The sequence below is a fragment of the Plasmodium sp. gorilla clade G2 genome (assembly GCF_900097015.1).
Source record: "Plasmodium sp. gorilla clade G2 genome assembly, chromosome: 14".
NCBI lineage: Eukaryota > Apicomplexa > Aconoidasida > Haemosporida > Plasmodiidae > Plasmodium > Plasmodium adleri (nom. inval.).
This window is the reverse complement of record NC_041706.1, coordinates 707,516-723,966: the sequence shown is the minus strand read 5'-3', so window position 1 is coordinate 723,966 and position 16,451 is coordinate 707,516. Positions and strand designations below refer to the sequence as shown.

The 16,451-nt window shown below is 19.3% G+C and overlaps 3 protein-coding genes across 3 annotated transcripts; all 3 read left to right on the top strand.

The window, feature by feature from the left end:
• Positions 1–969: 969 nt before the first annotated feature.
• On the top strand, positions 970–11,559 carry PADL01_1417800 (liver specific protein 1, putative; the record flags this gene model as incomplete). The annotated part of the gene is made up of 1 exon (XM_028684462.1): positions 970–11,559. The coding sequence occupies one exon, from the start codon at positions 970–972 to the stop codon at positions 11,557–11,559; it is 10,590 nt and encodes a 3,529-aa protein (XP_028540537.1).
• Positions 11,560–12,816: 1,257 nt separating this feature from the next.
• Positions 12,817–14,760, top strand: PADL01_1417700 (ubiquitin fusion degradation protein UFD1, putative; the record flags this gene model as incomplete). Its single annotated transcript, XM_028684461.1, has 10 exons — positions 12,817–12,819; positions 12,934–13,063; positions 13,187–13,272; positions 13,366–13,434; positions 13,559–13,689; positions 13,789–13,882; positions 14,003–14,084; positions 14,176–14,216; positions 14,470–14,598; positions 14,677–14,760. 10 exons carry the CDS (start codon positions 12,817–12,819, stop codon positions 14,758–14,760), a joined length of 849 nt encoding a protein of 282 aa, XP_028540536.1.
• A 763-nt stretch (positions 14,761–15,523) lies between these two features.
• PADL01_1417600 (conserved Plasmodium protein, unknown function) lies at positions 15,524–16,426 on the top strand (the record flags this gene model as incomplete). Its single annotated transcript, XM_028684460.1, has 4 exons — positions 15,524–15,639; positions 15,820–15,873; positions 16,033–16,117; positions 16,247–16,426. 4 exons carry the CDS (start codon positions 15,524–15,526, stop codon positions 16,424–16,426), a joined length of 435 nt encoding a protein of 144 aa, XP_028540535.1.
• Between the last annotated feature and the right edge of the window lie 25 nt (positions 16,427–16,451).

Sequence of the window (16,451 nt, the reverse complement as noted above, 5' to 3'; positions counted from 1 at the left end):
TATATATATATATATGTCGAATAGATTATTTCTTGTGTATTATATTTTAATTTAATATTTTTTTGAAATTAAAATATTTTTGTACTTATATAACTATTCTATACAAGGCCAATTTTGTAAATATTGTTCTGTTCTCATAAATTGTGCTTGTTCAACAAATAGATAATAAAAATAACGCAATATGTTATAATTATATATATAAATATTATTAACATTAATATTTTTTTCTTTTTTAACAATATCTTTTGAATTTACATGCGTATATTTATATATATATATGTGGAATATATTTTTTAATAGTATCTATAATAGAAGAAACATATAACTTTTCATATTATTGATCGATCCTATCGACAACTCAAAAAAAATAAAATAAAATACTTAAAATATATTAATAATAAATAAATATATAAATAAATTATTATTAATATAACTTTTATCTATTTAATTAAAAGGAATATATATATTTTATCTTAATATATATACTTATAAAATTTGTGTAACATTCTATTCTTTTCAATTTACACACAAAATATAGGTTTAACTGGTATGGTAAATAATTATATTCCTTATGTTTAATATTCAAAATTTGTAAAAAAATATTACTTATAATATTTTTAACATTATATTATAATGTATTTTATTTTATATTATTTTATTTTTTTTTTGTCTATCTTCCTTTTTTTACATTTAAGTAAAAAAGTTAGTATTGTTGAATTATAATGTTTTATTTAAAACAGAACAGAATAAATTACTAAAAGGAAAATATTTAAAACAAGCACCTTAAAATATATATATATATATATATTTATATTTGTGTGTGTATACACATATTGGTTGTATGCTACATATATATATATATATTTATTTTTTATACATAATTTTTTTTTTTCAATATTCGCTAATACGCATAAGGAAAACATTCTTTATTAATTAATAAAACGAAATTATATAGGTTTAGAATAAAAGATGAAATTAATTGTTCTATATTTGGTGTTTTCGTTATATTTCTTTGACAAAAAAATTGTTTGTAATAAAAAAAATGGAAAGAATAAAAGTAATAACCATAATTATTTTAACAATACCAATAAGCATATTGATAAAGAGGTGATATATAATTTACCAGAAAATGATAATTTATTTCATGTTCTTAAATATTTAATACATGAAGAAAATAAAAATATTTTATATGATATCGATGCGAGTTTATATACAAAGATAGAGAAGAAAGAATATATTACCAAAGAAGATTTATTAAGAACATTAGAACTTATAGAAAAAAAGAATGTTGATTGTAATGATAATACAAAAAAAGTAAAGATTGCTAAATTATTAATTGATATTAACGATCTTTTAAGAACAAATTATATTATTCTTGATGATTACAAAGAAATAAATAAAAATGATTTATCAAAAAATGGTTTTTTATTAAAATTACAAAATTCTTTAAATAAAAGAGACATGGTAAATTTTAAGAGAGTTAGCCAAGATATTATATTAAGAAATCAATATTTAGAAAAAAATTATAAATTATGTAGTATATCAAATGATATGTTAATTATAAGTACTCCTAGAAATTTAAATATATCTGATACAAGTATAAAAGAAATAAAATATCCATCATCTATAAATATTATGAATGAAAGATTTTGTGACAATGTCATATCTTGTAATGTGTCAAATATATCACCTTTACAATTAAACAAGTCTATTGATTTATATAAACCATTACTCGATTTGGATATAAAAAATAGAATTGATGAATATAGAAAAAAAGTAATATCTTATTTTGAAGATTCAAAGAGTGAAAACTTTTATTTAATAAGAGATGAATTTAATGAAATAAAAAAAAAAATTTTCTTACATATTCATCCTAGTAAAATGCCAGAAGCAAAACCTAACAATGATATTTTTAAAAAAGAAGATATAGAAGGAAATGAAATTATTACATATGTATCAAATAAAATTGAAAATAAGGACAATATAAAAAATAAAGAAGAATACATATTAAAGAGTAATAACAATAATGTTATAAAAATTGCTTCTAAAAGAACTAAAAAGGTTATTCATATACCTATAAAAAAAAAAAAAAAGAAATTGTCCAATGATATAAAGGTAAATGTGAATTCATCAACCAACAGTGATAATAATATTATTTGTAATGATACAATTGATACATGTACGAAAATAGAAAGTGAAAATGGAAATAAAAAAAATGATAATGTGAAGAATACAAATCGTATATATCATATCTTTTTAAAAAAAAAAAATAATGAAAAAAAATGTGATATTTCTAAACAAATAATTTATAATAATAATATGTTTAAAGAAAATGATGTAATAAAACCATTTACACATAATGACAATATTTTAAAAAAAATTATTATTATTAAAGACGTTTCAAGAGAAAAACCAACAATTAAAGAAATTATACATCAACAACCTATTCCTGTAGAGAATTCAGAATTATATAACATATCTGAGCATATTCAAAATAAATGTAATTGTTGTTTTTATTCTATACCATTGATTCATATATATCATCCTAATGGTAGTATGCATTGTTTATCTTGTTCTCAGTATGAAAAAAATGTAAATAGAAAATGTCCTATATATGAGAAATATATCACCTTTAATTATAACGATACATGTCTTTTATGTGTTCCCTCTAGTTATATAACGAATAATTGTTTTTGTAATTTAATACCTTCAAAAGGAATAGGAAAAAAAACAAATGATTCATCTAGGAAATTAAATATGATGCCACATTTTAGTACTATGATAGATGTATATGGAAATAAAAATATTGATGGTTATAATTATTTTGAGAACGATAACGACCTAATAGTTTACTCAAATAGTGATGAACCTATTTTAAAGAAGAGTCATAAAGAAAGACCTAATAAAAAACATTCACATAGGTATAAATTAAAATGCCCTGTTGGTAATAGACCTAGTGGTATATTTTCTGGACAATCAATTTCTATTTTTCCTATTATAGGGGATAATATAAATAGAGGTGATTATGATAATTATGTATATTATGATGAAGAGGATGAAATGTGTTATAATATAATGAATGATGACAATATAAATATAAATGATGAAGATGATAATTATGAAAAAATTTTATATGATAAAGACAAAATAGTTCATTTAAACAGTAGTTCCTTTGATGCTATTAATATTAAAATAGGAGGTCAAGAATTGAATATTAATGATAGAAATGAAGAAAATGATTTATTAGATAAGGAATCTATAGAATATATAAATGAGATAAATGAAAAGGAATATTATGATTCGATGGAGGCATGTAAAGATTATCGTTATCATCATGCATTTGAAGAATCTATAAAAAATGTAAATAATAGAGAATGTTACAAAAATATATATTATAGTACAGTTCATAAAAAGGAAGACAATATGGATAAAAAATGTTCACATGATATAGAAAGTGGAAATGAAAATGAAAGTGAAAATGAAAGTGAAAGGGAAGGTGAGAGTGAATGTGAAAATATTAATAATAATAAGAATAATAATGATGAACAAAAGAATTATTTTCTTTTTGATCTTAGATTTATTTACAAAACTGGATTTTTTACTAAAAGAAAAACAATTATTAATTCTTATTTAAAAACTAATAAAATTGATATTACATATAATAAAGAAAAGATACTTTATTTATTTAAAAGCTTATTTGAAAAAACATTCAAAGATATAAATTATCAAATAAAAGAATCATTAGTTCACATGTTTCCAATTGTACAAAATTCAGAAATAGAAGGATTCGATTTAGATTTTGGTAAGGTTAAATTACATTATGCTACATCTATTAATATGTTTAAATATTCTGTTTTTGATCTTATTAATATGAAAATTTATTTTATTAGCCCAGATAAAACATATATACTTCTGGAAGATATTATCAGAGAAATAAGGGAAGAAAAAGAAAATTCGAATAATGATGGATCACGACGAAAAAACAAAATCATAAATATGTATTCACATGAAATGAATATAACAAATATTGAGTGCAGTACTGAAAATACTAAAACGAATACTACCAATAGTGAATCCAAAATAACAACGACAAGAGAAAATACAACTGTGATAAAAGAAAAGATTGACACGCATGAAGAGAACAAAAAATGTGACAACACAAACAAGAATAATAATAATAGTAATAGTAATAATAAAAATAATAGTAATGATAATAAGAGAGATAATGATTCTTTTGAACACATGGATATACAAAAAAATGATTCTATTACAACTAATATAGATTGTAATATTATACATAATAATACAAATGATAGTAGTAATAATAAGAGAATTAAATACAATTTAAATATATTAAAATTTTTATTGAAATATAAAGATCTCTTATCCAAAGAAGACATAAACTTGATCAGTGATAAAAATAATCTTGTAACTATTGATAAAAATGATAAACCTAATATTGGCAATGAGATTATAGAAATAACTATTAGAAAAGACGAAAAAAGAAATATAGAAAACAGTTGCATTTATACAAATAATTCGGTTATAAATAATATAGATACTAATACAAGTGAATCTATAAATATTAATGGTGGTGAAGGAATAAATGCAGTCATTGAAACTGTTGATAAATATTTAGATAAATATTTTAGTGTACATAATATGCCAATATATTATATGGAAAATATGAAAATTTCTAAAAATATTATATATGTCACATCTGATGTAAATAGTGATTTAGATATGCTTAAAATGAGTATATTAGGTATATGTAATATAACTAATAAATCTATTGATAGTTTTAATTTCTTTCTAGTACGAAAGGAAGCAGAATTATATGATCCTAACAAATGTCAGAGAATACCAGAGCATATAAAAAATGTGCAAGATTTATATAACTATAGTAAAATGTTAGACATGAAAATTATTATTGCACCTATATATGCAGAAGATATAGATATAATACCTAAAAGTTTTGATTATTTGTTTGAATTCTATAAAGATAAAGATGATAAAAAAGACGTGACAACAAATTCGAAAGAAAATCAATGTCAACAAAAAGAAAATGTCGATAAACAGGAAAGGAATAAAAGAGAAAATGATACAACAAAAATTACATTGTCAAATATGAAGCACAATTATAAAATGGACAGGAACAACAACAACAATAATAATAATAGTAATACTAATAATAGTAATAATAGTAATATTTATTATTATAATCATAAATTGTCCTTGTTTAATGATGGGGATAGTAAAAAAACCAACGATGATACAACTAACTTGGATGATAAAAATTACTATTTTTTCAATTATGATGATATGAAATCACTTATTTTAAATGATCCAGAAAATGATGAAAATATGGAATATCTAACTGAAGAAATAACCGTTTATGAAGATGAACATATTTATAAAGAAGGGAATTTATATAATTCCTTTGTCATATATATAGATAATCCTTTTAAACGCATTAATATAAAAAATGCCCCTATATTAAAAGGTTATACTTTAAATTTATTTATAAATGATATAATGAATAAAATGATACATATACCTTCCACTTTTATTAATACACAATCGTTTAAAAAAGGAATGTGTGTAATGAGTTTATGTTATTGTTTTAATTATTATTCATTAAATATATATACAAATAATATTATTTTGTTAAACTTTGATAAAGATGTTACATTATATGAAGTAATAAAAGAATTTAAAAGTAGAGAGAATGAATATTTATTAATAAAGAATAAAATGAATGAAGAATGTGTAGATGTTGATAACCTATCAAATATTAAATCACCAGATACAATAGATTTGATAGATTCTAAATATATACATTTGGAATTCCCATTATTATATATAGATGAACATTCTAATTTTTTTCAAGATAAAATTATATTAATGAATGTACCCGAAAATTTAACAATATATGAATTATGTAAATCTATGAAGAATATATTAAATGAATCATTAATATCATTTAATTTAAGTACCATAAATGATATAAAAATATATACAATAAGAGGAAGACAATGGGAAATGGTATTAGATAATCTTTTAGTTTTTGATTTAAAAATTAATTATCAAGATATTTTTACAATATTGATTGATAATAATTTTTTAACTAAAAATTATTATGAATTATTATCTAATATTATAATAGATTTTAGAGATAATAATATGTATATTAAAAAGTTAGATATATATATAGATTATATTTTCCAACCATATACTATATATAACATACCTATATATATTACTCCAAATAATTTAAAATATATTCTATTACAATATACAAATACATTTTTATCTAATTCATTATTAGATGAATTTTTTTTTACTTACAATAAAAGACATACAACAATTAATGTCGTTCCAGAAGTAAGGAACTGGGAACATGTAGACGATTCGGATGTATATATTTATGAAGAAAATGATATAAATGATAAAACAAAAGAACAAAAAAGAAATATATCATTTATATATGTACTAAATATGTTAAGTACTTTTTACAAAATTAAATTTAACTCTAGCAAATTGTTAGAATCTGTAATGGGTGAATTACATCAATTATGTGGGAAAGGGTTTAATGAAAATCTGTGGTTAGACATAAAAAAATCTTCAAAAAATGAAAAAGATATAGAAATATATTTAGAAAATAGTTCAAAAAAAGTATTAGTTAAAAATGTACCTTTAGATTTATTAGTATGGAAACTTATTAATATTATAATGAGAGGTTCATTTAATATACCTATAGAGGATAAGGAGAAATTATATAATTTATTTATGTTAGTACCTAAAAATAAAGACAAAATAAAAGATAAAAATGTGGATTACTATTTTTTATCTATTCCTGGTTATACTGTTGAGGATATGTTGAGAGTATTTGAAAAGAAGAAGAAACCTAAAAAAAAAGGAAAAGAAAAAAAGAGTACTAATGATAATCAGAATTATGAAATAATTTATGATAATAATAGTAATAATTTTAATAATAGTAATAATAATAATTATAATAATTATGATGGTATGAGAACAAATTATTATAAGATTCTGTTAATTAAAGCATACCCACAACACTTACATGCAATACAAAACAATGAGAGATTTAATGAATATCTTACATTCAATTTAGAATCGTTACCTTCTGTTATCGATTTTAAGAACCCAATAACGTGTTTAAGTTTTTATGTTAATTATAAAAATGAAAATAAAATGACTCATATAATTAATGTACCTGAAAATATATCTACAGATATATTGTTAAAAACTATTTTGTCTGATAATTTTTGTAGGTGGAAAAAGTTACCAAATGAAGAAAAAATTAAATTCTCACTACATTTAAATAAAAAAGAAATAACAAATATTAAAGATTATATAAATAATACAGATATAGCACAACTGAAAACATTTATTTTAATAAATAATAATAGAAGAAGGGTACATGAAAAATATATTGATTTAGATAATACAACTGAAATAGGATCTAATATAAATAATATATCAAAGGAAGAATTAAAAGAAATACAATTATATGATAATGTATTAAGAGAAATATTAAATAAAAATTATATAGATTATAATAATATATCTCTTAGTGGTTATACAATAACAGTTTATGTTTTTGATGGTAATAATTATGAACCTTTAACAATCTATAATGTACCCTTAAATATAACCAATAAAGATATAATAAACTTTTTATTAATAAAAGCAAATCATATTAATATAATGAAATTAATTGATGAATTTTTTTTACTAAACGAAAAATTGTATAATACATATATAATAAAAAATAAAAATAAAAACATGGTGGAACAACAAAATGTTCTTTTTATAAAAAATTTAAATGATGAAGAAGTATTTCAATTCAATGAATCCAAATTTTATTTAGTTCATAATCCTTTATTTAACTCTTTGGATAATTTATTTCAGAATATTGTTCATAAAAAATATGATTTTAAATCTGAAAAAATGGATGTACATGGAGTAAGTGAAAAATTTGAAAATTTGACGCTAAACATTTTAATAAACAACGATATTAATAATATAAATAATAATAATATAAATAATAATAATATAAATAATAATAATATAAATAATAATAATATAAATAATAATAATATAAATAATAATAATATAAATAATAATAACATAAATATTATTTATAATAATAATTTTAGTTTTGGTAAGAAAAAATTTGTCATTACTGTTTTGAATATTCCTTATAATATGTATATAACCGAATTTTTAAGATATTCCATAGGATATCAAAGAAAGTGGATATACAAATTTCTTCTCTTTTATATTATTAAAGGTAGTGAAAAATATATACTAAATGATGGAAATGATATTATTAGACATGGAAAAACAGTCAGCGAAATATTTCAGATATGTAAATCTGGAGATCTTTGCACCTTACACATTGATATAAATTTTAATGAAGCTGATAATAATTTGGAGAATGATAAATCTAATTATGAAATTAACACAAAAGATAAGGAAATGCGAAAGGTCGATGTAGGTTTAGATGTAGATGTGGAGGGTAACATAAATGAATTAGTAAATAGCCTTCACAATGATAATGAAAACCGTTTTATAGTATTAAAAGAATTAAGTAAGAAACTATATGCAGAAGACTATGAAAATAAAAAAATAGATATGTCCATAATATGCTTTGAATATAATGCTGGTTTATATGAAAGAAACATTTTTGGTAGTTCAAGAATTTGTAATATTCCAAAAAATTATACTGTTGGAGATGTTTTAAGATATGTAAAAAATAAAATAATTGAAGATACTAATATAAATATGTTGTATGATTTAGAATTAAAAATTATATATAATGATAATTATATAGATATACCAAAAGATATGAATATAGAATATGTAATAAATTATTTATTTATATATACACCTTTTATAGTATATCCATCAGATGATATATCAAAATATAATAATATAATTCATTTAATTTTATATAATACCATTATAGATATAAAAGAAAATACTTTTGTTAAAAAAGATATTCCGATATATCTTAAGAAAGGTAATATTTTTAAAAATGTTAGTTTAAAATATATACCTATAAATATAAGAGAGGATGAATTATTAACATATATATTACATTATTTAACAGACAATTCTGAGGTTATTTCTTTTATAAGAGATATAACATGTATATGTATTTATCCTTTATGTGATTCCATTTATATATATCATCAAAAAAAACAATTATCATTAATACCTTCTATATCTTATCATATACAATTAAAAAATATTTATTATATATCTACCGTACAAACATATGAAAATTTTTATAATATATTAGGTCATACGGAATTAAATTTGAATAAGTACTTACATATACAAAATGATGGAAATAATTATAAGAAAAAAGAAGCATATAATAATATTTATTATATGAATAATGTGGATGAATTGATACACCTGGATGTTAATATAATATTTCCAAGCATTCAAAAAATTATACGTGTAAAGAATTTGAATGTAAATATAAAAATAGAAGAATTGTTGTATAAAATATTTGGTTGTATAACTAACAAAATATATAAATGGGGGGAACTATTTACAAATGGGGTAGGAAATAAAGAAAAGATTAATATTATGAATGATCACATAAAGAACAATAATAATAATATTAAAAGTATTAATAATATGAATAGTTGTGATAGTAATGATAGAATGGATAATAAAGTGTTAAAAAATTACTTATCTGAGGAAGAAAATATTATAACATTTATTTTTTGTTCTCATGATAATAGCATACATGATTATCTCACCTCTAGAATGATATATCTTCCGGCAATTATAAATTATGAAACAAATTATATAACTTTCTATAGTAGTATAAATGGATTTGCTAATAATGAAACTACTTTTCATGGGTTTCCAAATTATCTAAGTCCAGAAACTATGTTGACCATATTACAATATAATTTCTTTCATATCATAGGAAAAAATTATTTGAAATTATATGGAAGTTTGTATGATAATGGAAGTGATGAAGATATAATATATAATACAAAGGATAGAAAAAAATTAGAAAATACGGAGATATATAATAAAAGTTTTATTGCTATGAGGGGTGCTATAAAATTTATCTTGCGAATAAAAAATAAGGACAAAAAAAAGAAACCATTAGATACAATACAAAATTTAATAAATAATGAATTAAATATATCGTGTGAAAGTGTAGAAAATGAAGTTGATATGGAAGAATGTAATGACTTTCTTTCTTCTTTAAATAATTCAAGTATATTTTGGAAAAATGGTATATTAGGATTCATGGCAAATTCAATAGTTACTCGTGATAATATGAATAATAGTTTAATATTACCTTATGTAGATTTTGAAATAAATGAGAAGATGTTTTTACAAAATATTTTATATCATATAAATATATCTCCATATTTATATAAATTATTTGAGTTAACTCATATAGATAAAAAATGTAATACTTATAAAAAAAAATTAAAAAATAGTGTTGCACATATTCAATGTTTATTGTCATATGGATTTAGTATATATTTTGATTTACATTATGATAGTACATTTGATAAATATAAAGGATTTACATTAGGAGAAAATTCTTTTGATATAACACAAATACATTCATTTCAAAATCTTCATGAACAAAATTTTGTGGATTTAATTTTATATAATCATGATGATACATTTATTACAATCAAAAATGTATATAGAGATATGACAGTTGGAACATTCTTAAATGACTTATCAAAAACAAGATGTCATATATTGGGATTAACATATAATCAAATATCTACTTATTACAAATTAATCTATGAAATATATAATGAAACACATGAAATATCACCACATATGTCTATAGCAGATGTATATAATATTGTGATAAGTTTTTCTAAATCCAGCATATTATTAAAAATAAAGAAAATTGATATGAGCAAGGATAAATCACACAATAATAATAATATTAATAGTAATAGTAATAGTAATAATAGTAATAGTAATAATAGTGATGCTATTATTATTAACAGTGGTAATGTTGTCTATAGTAGTGCTTTACCAGATTTATATTTAAGCCCATATCCTCCAGTTATAGACATGAGTCAAAATAATTTTCAAGTTAATATATATATGCACTCGAAATTTATACAAAATGATTATTCCTTAAGAGAAGATATAGTACCACATATTACTATTAATAATGTACCATCAAATGTATTTATTATATCATTAAAAGAATTGTTAAAAACAATATTTATAGAACATATGGAAAAATCACAAACTACTACATTTCAGTTAAATTTATATGACTTTGAGGTCGAATTATTTATTCTTACTTTTAATCGTTTTAATACTAAATTTCATAAAACCAATTCAAATATTTTAAGTAATTTAACTATCTCTAACTTTTATAGTACTTATATTCAAGGAGGGTTATTTCTCAATATAGATAAAATTAAAATCGATATACCAAATCTATTGAATGATTTCATTGATCATTTCTCAAAGGTCGTAATAGACTTTTCTCATCAAAAGATAGTCAAACAGTAAAACGTAACAAAATTTATACACCACGTTAAAATTAAGCATACATAATATATAAATAAATAAATAAATATATATATATATATATATATATATGTATAAATATGATCAGTATTTTCTCATTTTTTACTTTTATTATATATATTTTTTTTTTTTTTCCTTTTCCTATGATTTTAAAATAAAAATTATTATATACACATATATATATATATATATATATATATATATATATATATTTATTTATATATCATTTTATATATTTTTAAACATTTATATATATAACTTTATTTTTATATTTGTCACTATTGTTGTTATTTAAATCTATATGATATATTATATACATATAAATATGAACAAATAAAAATCCTTATTTTGTATTTATAATTTATTTTTACTTTACAATCTTTCACATTTAAATATATAATTAAAAAAAAAAAAAAAAATTAGATGACTCATTTTTAAGCTCCCAAAGGGGAATAGTGTTTTATGTAAACATTATGAATATAAAAAAATATAATACATTTACAATAATTATTATAATTAATATTCTTTTTATAATATGAAAATTTATTAAATATTTATATTATATAAAAAAAAAACATTATTTTATATTCCATAATATATAAATTTATAAGAAAATATTTTCTTTTTTCTTATATATATAAATATATATATAATATATATAATATATAAAATTTCCTTGTTTTTCGTATTTTATTTCCATTTCCCATTTAAATAATATATTTATTTATTTCTTATATTACGAACTAGTGGATATCTTTTTTTTTAATATAACAATAACAAAAGTATGTATATATATATATATAATAAAAAATATAAAATAATTAAATCTATAAATATATGAAGTACAAGAAGAAATATAATATGTGCTTTTATTAAAAAAAATATTTAACATAATTAAAATTGTATTATAAAAATAAGAATTAAAATATGTACAAAAAAATGTATTTATTATATACATAGTGAAATAATATATACTTTAAAATATATTAAAACATAAATATAATAATTCTTTTTCCCCTTCCTTTTAATATTCAAAAGAATTATAGGAATTAAATCTTTATTTGATTTATTATATATATATATATATATATATATATATATTTATACATATATTTTTTATAATTATTAAAAGGCAAATATATACATATATATAATATATTTTTATATATATATTATCCGAATAATATATTTAAAATTTATGAAAAAACAAGTATTCCTTTTTTTAAACTTCCATAAAGAATGGTACTAAAAAAAAATTTTTTTTTTTTTTTTTTTATGTTATTAAACATACATGAATATCTTTGTCTTAATCATTTGTTTATATATATATATATTATATATCTTTATTGGTTTCAGTGGGGATTTAGTAATTTGAATAATTTATGGCCAAGGGATTTTTTGAATGTGTCTGAACCATTCCAAGAAGAATATACATGTTATCCTGTATCATTTATAGGAAAGGATGATATGGAAAATGGAAATAAAAGTAAATATAAATATATAAATATATGTATCTTTTACATAAATAAATTGAAAGATATAATAATTTAGGCATGTTTTGCAATATATATATATATATAATATATTTATATATTTTATTTTTATTTAGTTATACTTCCACAGACGGCTTTAAATGCCTTGGCAAGAAGACATATATCCTGGCCCATGTTATTTGAAGTTTCGAATCCATACACGGTACAAATGAATTTCTTAAAACATTAATATATATATATATATACATATATATTTATATATATGTATATTTCCTTATTATGTTCTTCTTTATAGGATAAAAGAACTCATAGTGGGGTCTTGGAATTTATTTCTGATGAAGGTACCTGTCACATGCCATATTGGGTAAAAAAAAAGATTACATATATATATATATATTTTAAATATACATACCTTCTTTTTTATTTGTTCAATTAATGATTTTTTTTTTTTTTTTTTTTTTTTTTTAATATATTTTATCATATTATAGATGATGCAACAATTAAATTTAAAAGAAGGTGATATTGTAAGGGTTACAAGTGTTAGTTTACCTAAAGGGACATTTGTAAAGCTCAAGCCATGTTCTAAAGATTTTATGGAATTATCTAATCATAGAGCAGTGTATGTTATTAATAATATATAAAAATATATAACTTATATGTATATATAATTATTTTATATAATATTATGATTTGTATTTTTATTTATTTTATTATTTAGTCTTGAAACCGCTTTACGAAATTACGCTACATTAACTATTGGAGATAATATTGTAATTCATTATTTAGGAAAAACCTATGAAATTAAAATAGTGGTATGTTCAACATAAAAGACATGAATAAATATAAATCTAAGCAAATTGTAATATATATATTTATCCACAACTATTAATCATATGATTGTAAAAACATGTATGTTTTTTTTTTCATATTAGGATTTAAAACCTTCATTTGCCTGTACAATTATTGAAACAGATGTGGAAGTGGAGTTCGAAGAACCAATAGATCACAGCGAAGGTAAAAATATATATATATATATATATATATATATATATATTATGTATTTATTTATTATTTTATTTTATTTTTATTTAATATACCTTTTTAGCTGTACAATATGTTACCGAAGTTGTACCAGAGGAAGAAAACGTAAGACAAAAAAAAAAAAAAATAAAATAATAAAATAAATAATGAACATAAGGAATATAAATATAATAAAAAAATAGCATATAACGATTGAAATACTAATTATTCATTATATATTATCAGTGTTATAAAAAATGTACATATATTACTTAATATATATTCATATAAATATTACTTTGTCATATATAAATATATATTATCATAATATCTACATATATATATATATATATAATATAACATTTATTTATATTAATAGAAATTTAAAGGAAAGGGTCAAAGAACTGATGGGAAAAGTTGTCATAAAGCTTTGAAAAAAGAAATAATCAAACCTAAAGTTGTTGAAAATCTTGAACCTTGGAAAGATAAATTACCTGGAGGAATTAGAGTAATTCGAATGATTATTATATATATATATATATATATATATATTTATTTATTTATATATTTTATTTATTTTTTTTAGACGAAATGTACTGAATATGAAGATTTGTTGAAAAAAGGTCGTATTCCTGGTATTGTTGGAAAATTTACGGAACGAAAAAATTAAAAAAGTATGTTGCCCCTATATGTAATATATTTTTTCTTTATATAATGAAATTTTTTTTTGTGGTTTTTTTAATTTTATTTTTTTTTTCTTTTTGATCGTTTAACTTTGATATAAAAGGAATATCTAATATATATATATATATATATATATATATATATGTATATGTATTTTTTTCTTTTTTGTTTTTCCTCTTTTCCTTTATATTTTTATTTTCTTTATTATCTTTTTATGTAACATATAAATTATTATATATATATTTATAATATATATAAATGAAAAAGAACACAATATTAAAAAAATAATTCTTTTTAAAGATTTTTATTAAAGAATTTTAAAATAAACATAACCATATGTATTATTAGTATGTGTAAATTTTAAATGTAATATTAAAAATTATCACTTATATATATAACGATATGTGGAATAAAAAAACATATATATGATATATCAAAAATGTTAATGTAATATAATAATTACACAGGAAAATAAATTATATAAATATATATTCTTATGTTAGAAAAAGAGTAATTAAATTTTATTATATTACAAATTATTTTTATGATTTAATATATACATATATATAATAATACAGGAGCTACACCTACAAAAATAAATAAAATATATTAATTAAATGACTGTATAAAAAAAAAAAAAAAAAAAAGGAAAGGAGCTTTCATTGTTTTATTATTTTAAAAAATTAGCATATAATTATATATATATTAACATTTTTTATTAAAAGCATATATAATATTACTTATAAATAATGAAGGAGAAATGTAATGAAGTAAAATCAAAATATTATAAATGTTTAAATAAAAGTAATAGGAACCCTGGAAAATGTAAATCTTTTGAAAATGAATTAAGGCAGTGTTCGAAAATGTAATAATTTTTATAATATAAATTAAAATATATATATATATATATATTTAAGAGCAATAAATAATAGATCTTAGTAGTTAAATATATATAACATATATGTGTATATTTTTATAAATTATTCCTTTATATATATATATATATATATATATATATATATATATATATTTTTACATATATTAGTACAGGGGAATCTTACTGTATAAATGAAATTAATAATCTCATGGAATGTTCAAGGTATAATTATTTAGAAATACCATATTTGATAAAAAAAGGAAAAAAAACAATAATAAAGTATATGATATGTATTGATATATTATATTATCTTATGTTACTATTTATTATATATACATACATATGAATGTCTTTTTATGTTTATTCAAATAATATTTCTAGATCACCAGATCCTTCCATGTGTTCTAAGGAATTTGTTCTTTTTCGTGAATGTAATAGACCAGATGGACCCCATATTTTGATTGAGGTTTTTATGAAATAAAAACAAAAGGATAAATTATATATGTAGATATAAATACACAAATATATGAATATATATATATATATATATATATATATATATATCAATCTGTTTTAATTTTTTCTGTATTTTTAGGATAACAAATATGTAATTGCAAAAGAACACTTAGACAAATACAACGTAGGTGAATCTATCATTAGCCCAATAGAAGCTCCTGAAAGAAATAATGCAAATACTGCATCATTCTTAGAAAAAATGAAAGAAGTATTACATCTTAAAAACTTTAAAGAAAAATTTGTTGCATATAAATGGTAAAAATGGACATACAAACATAAATATA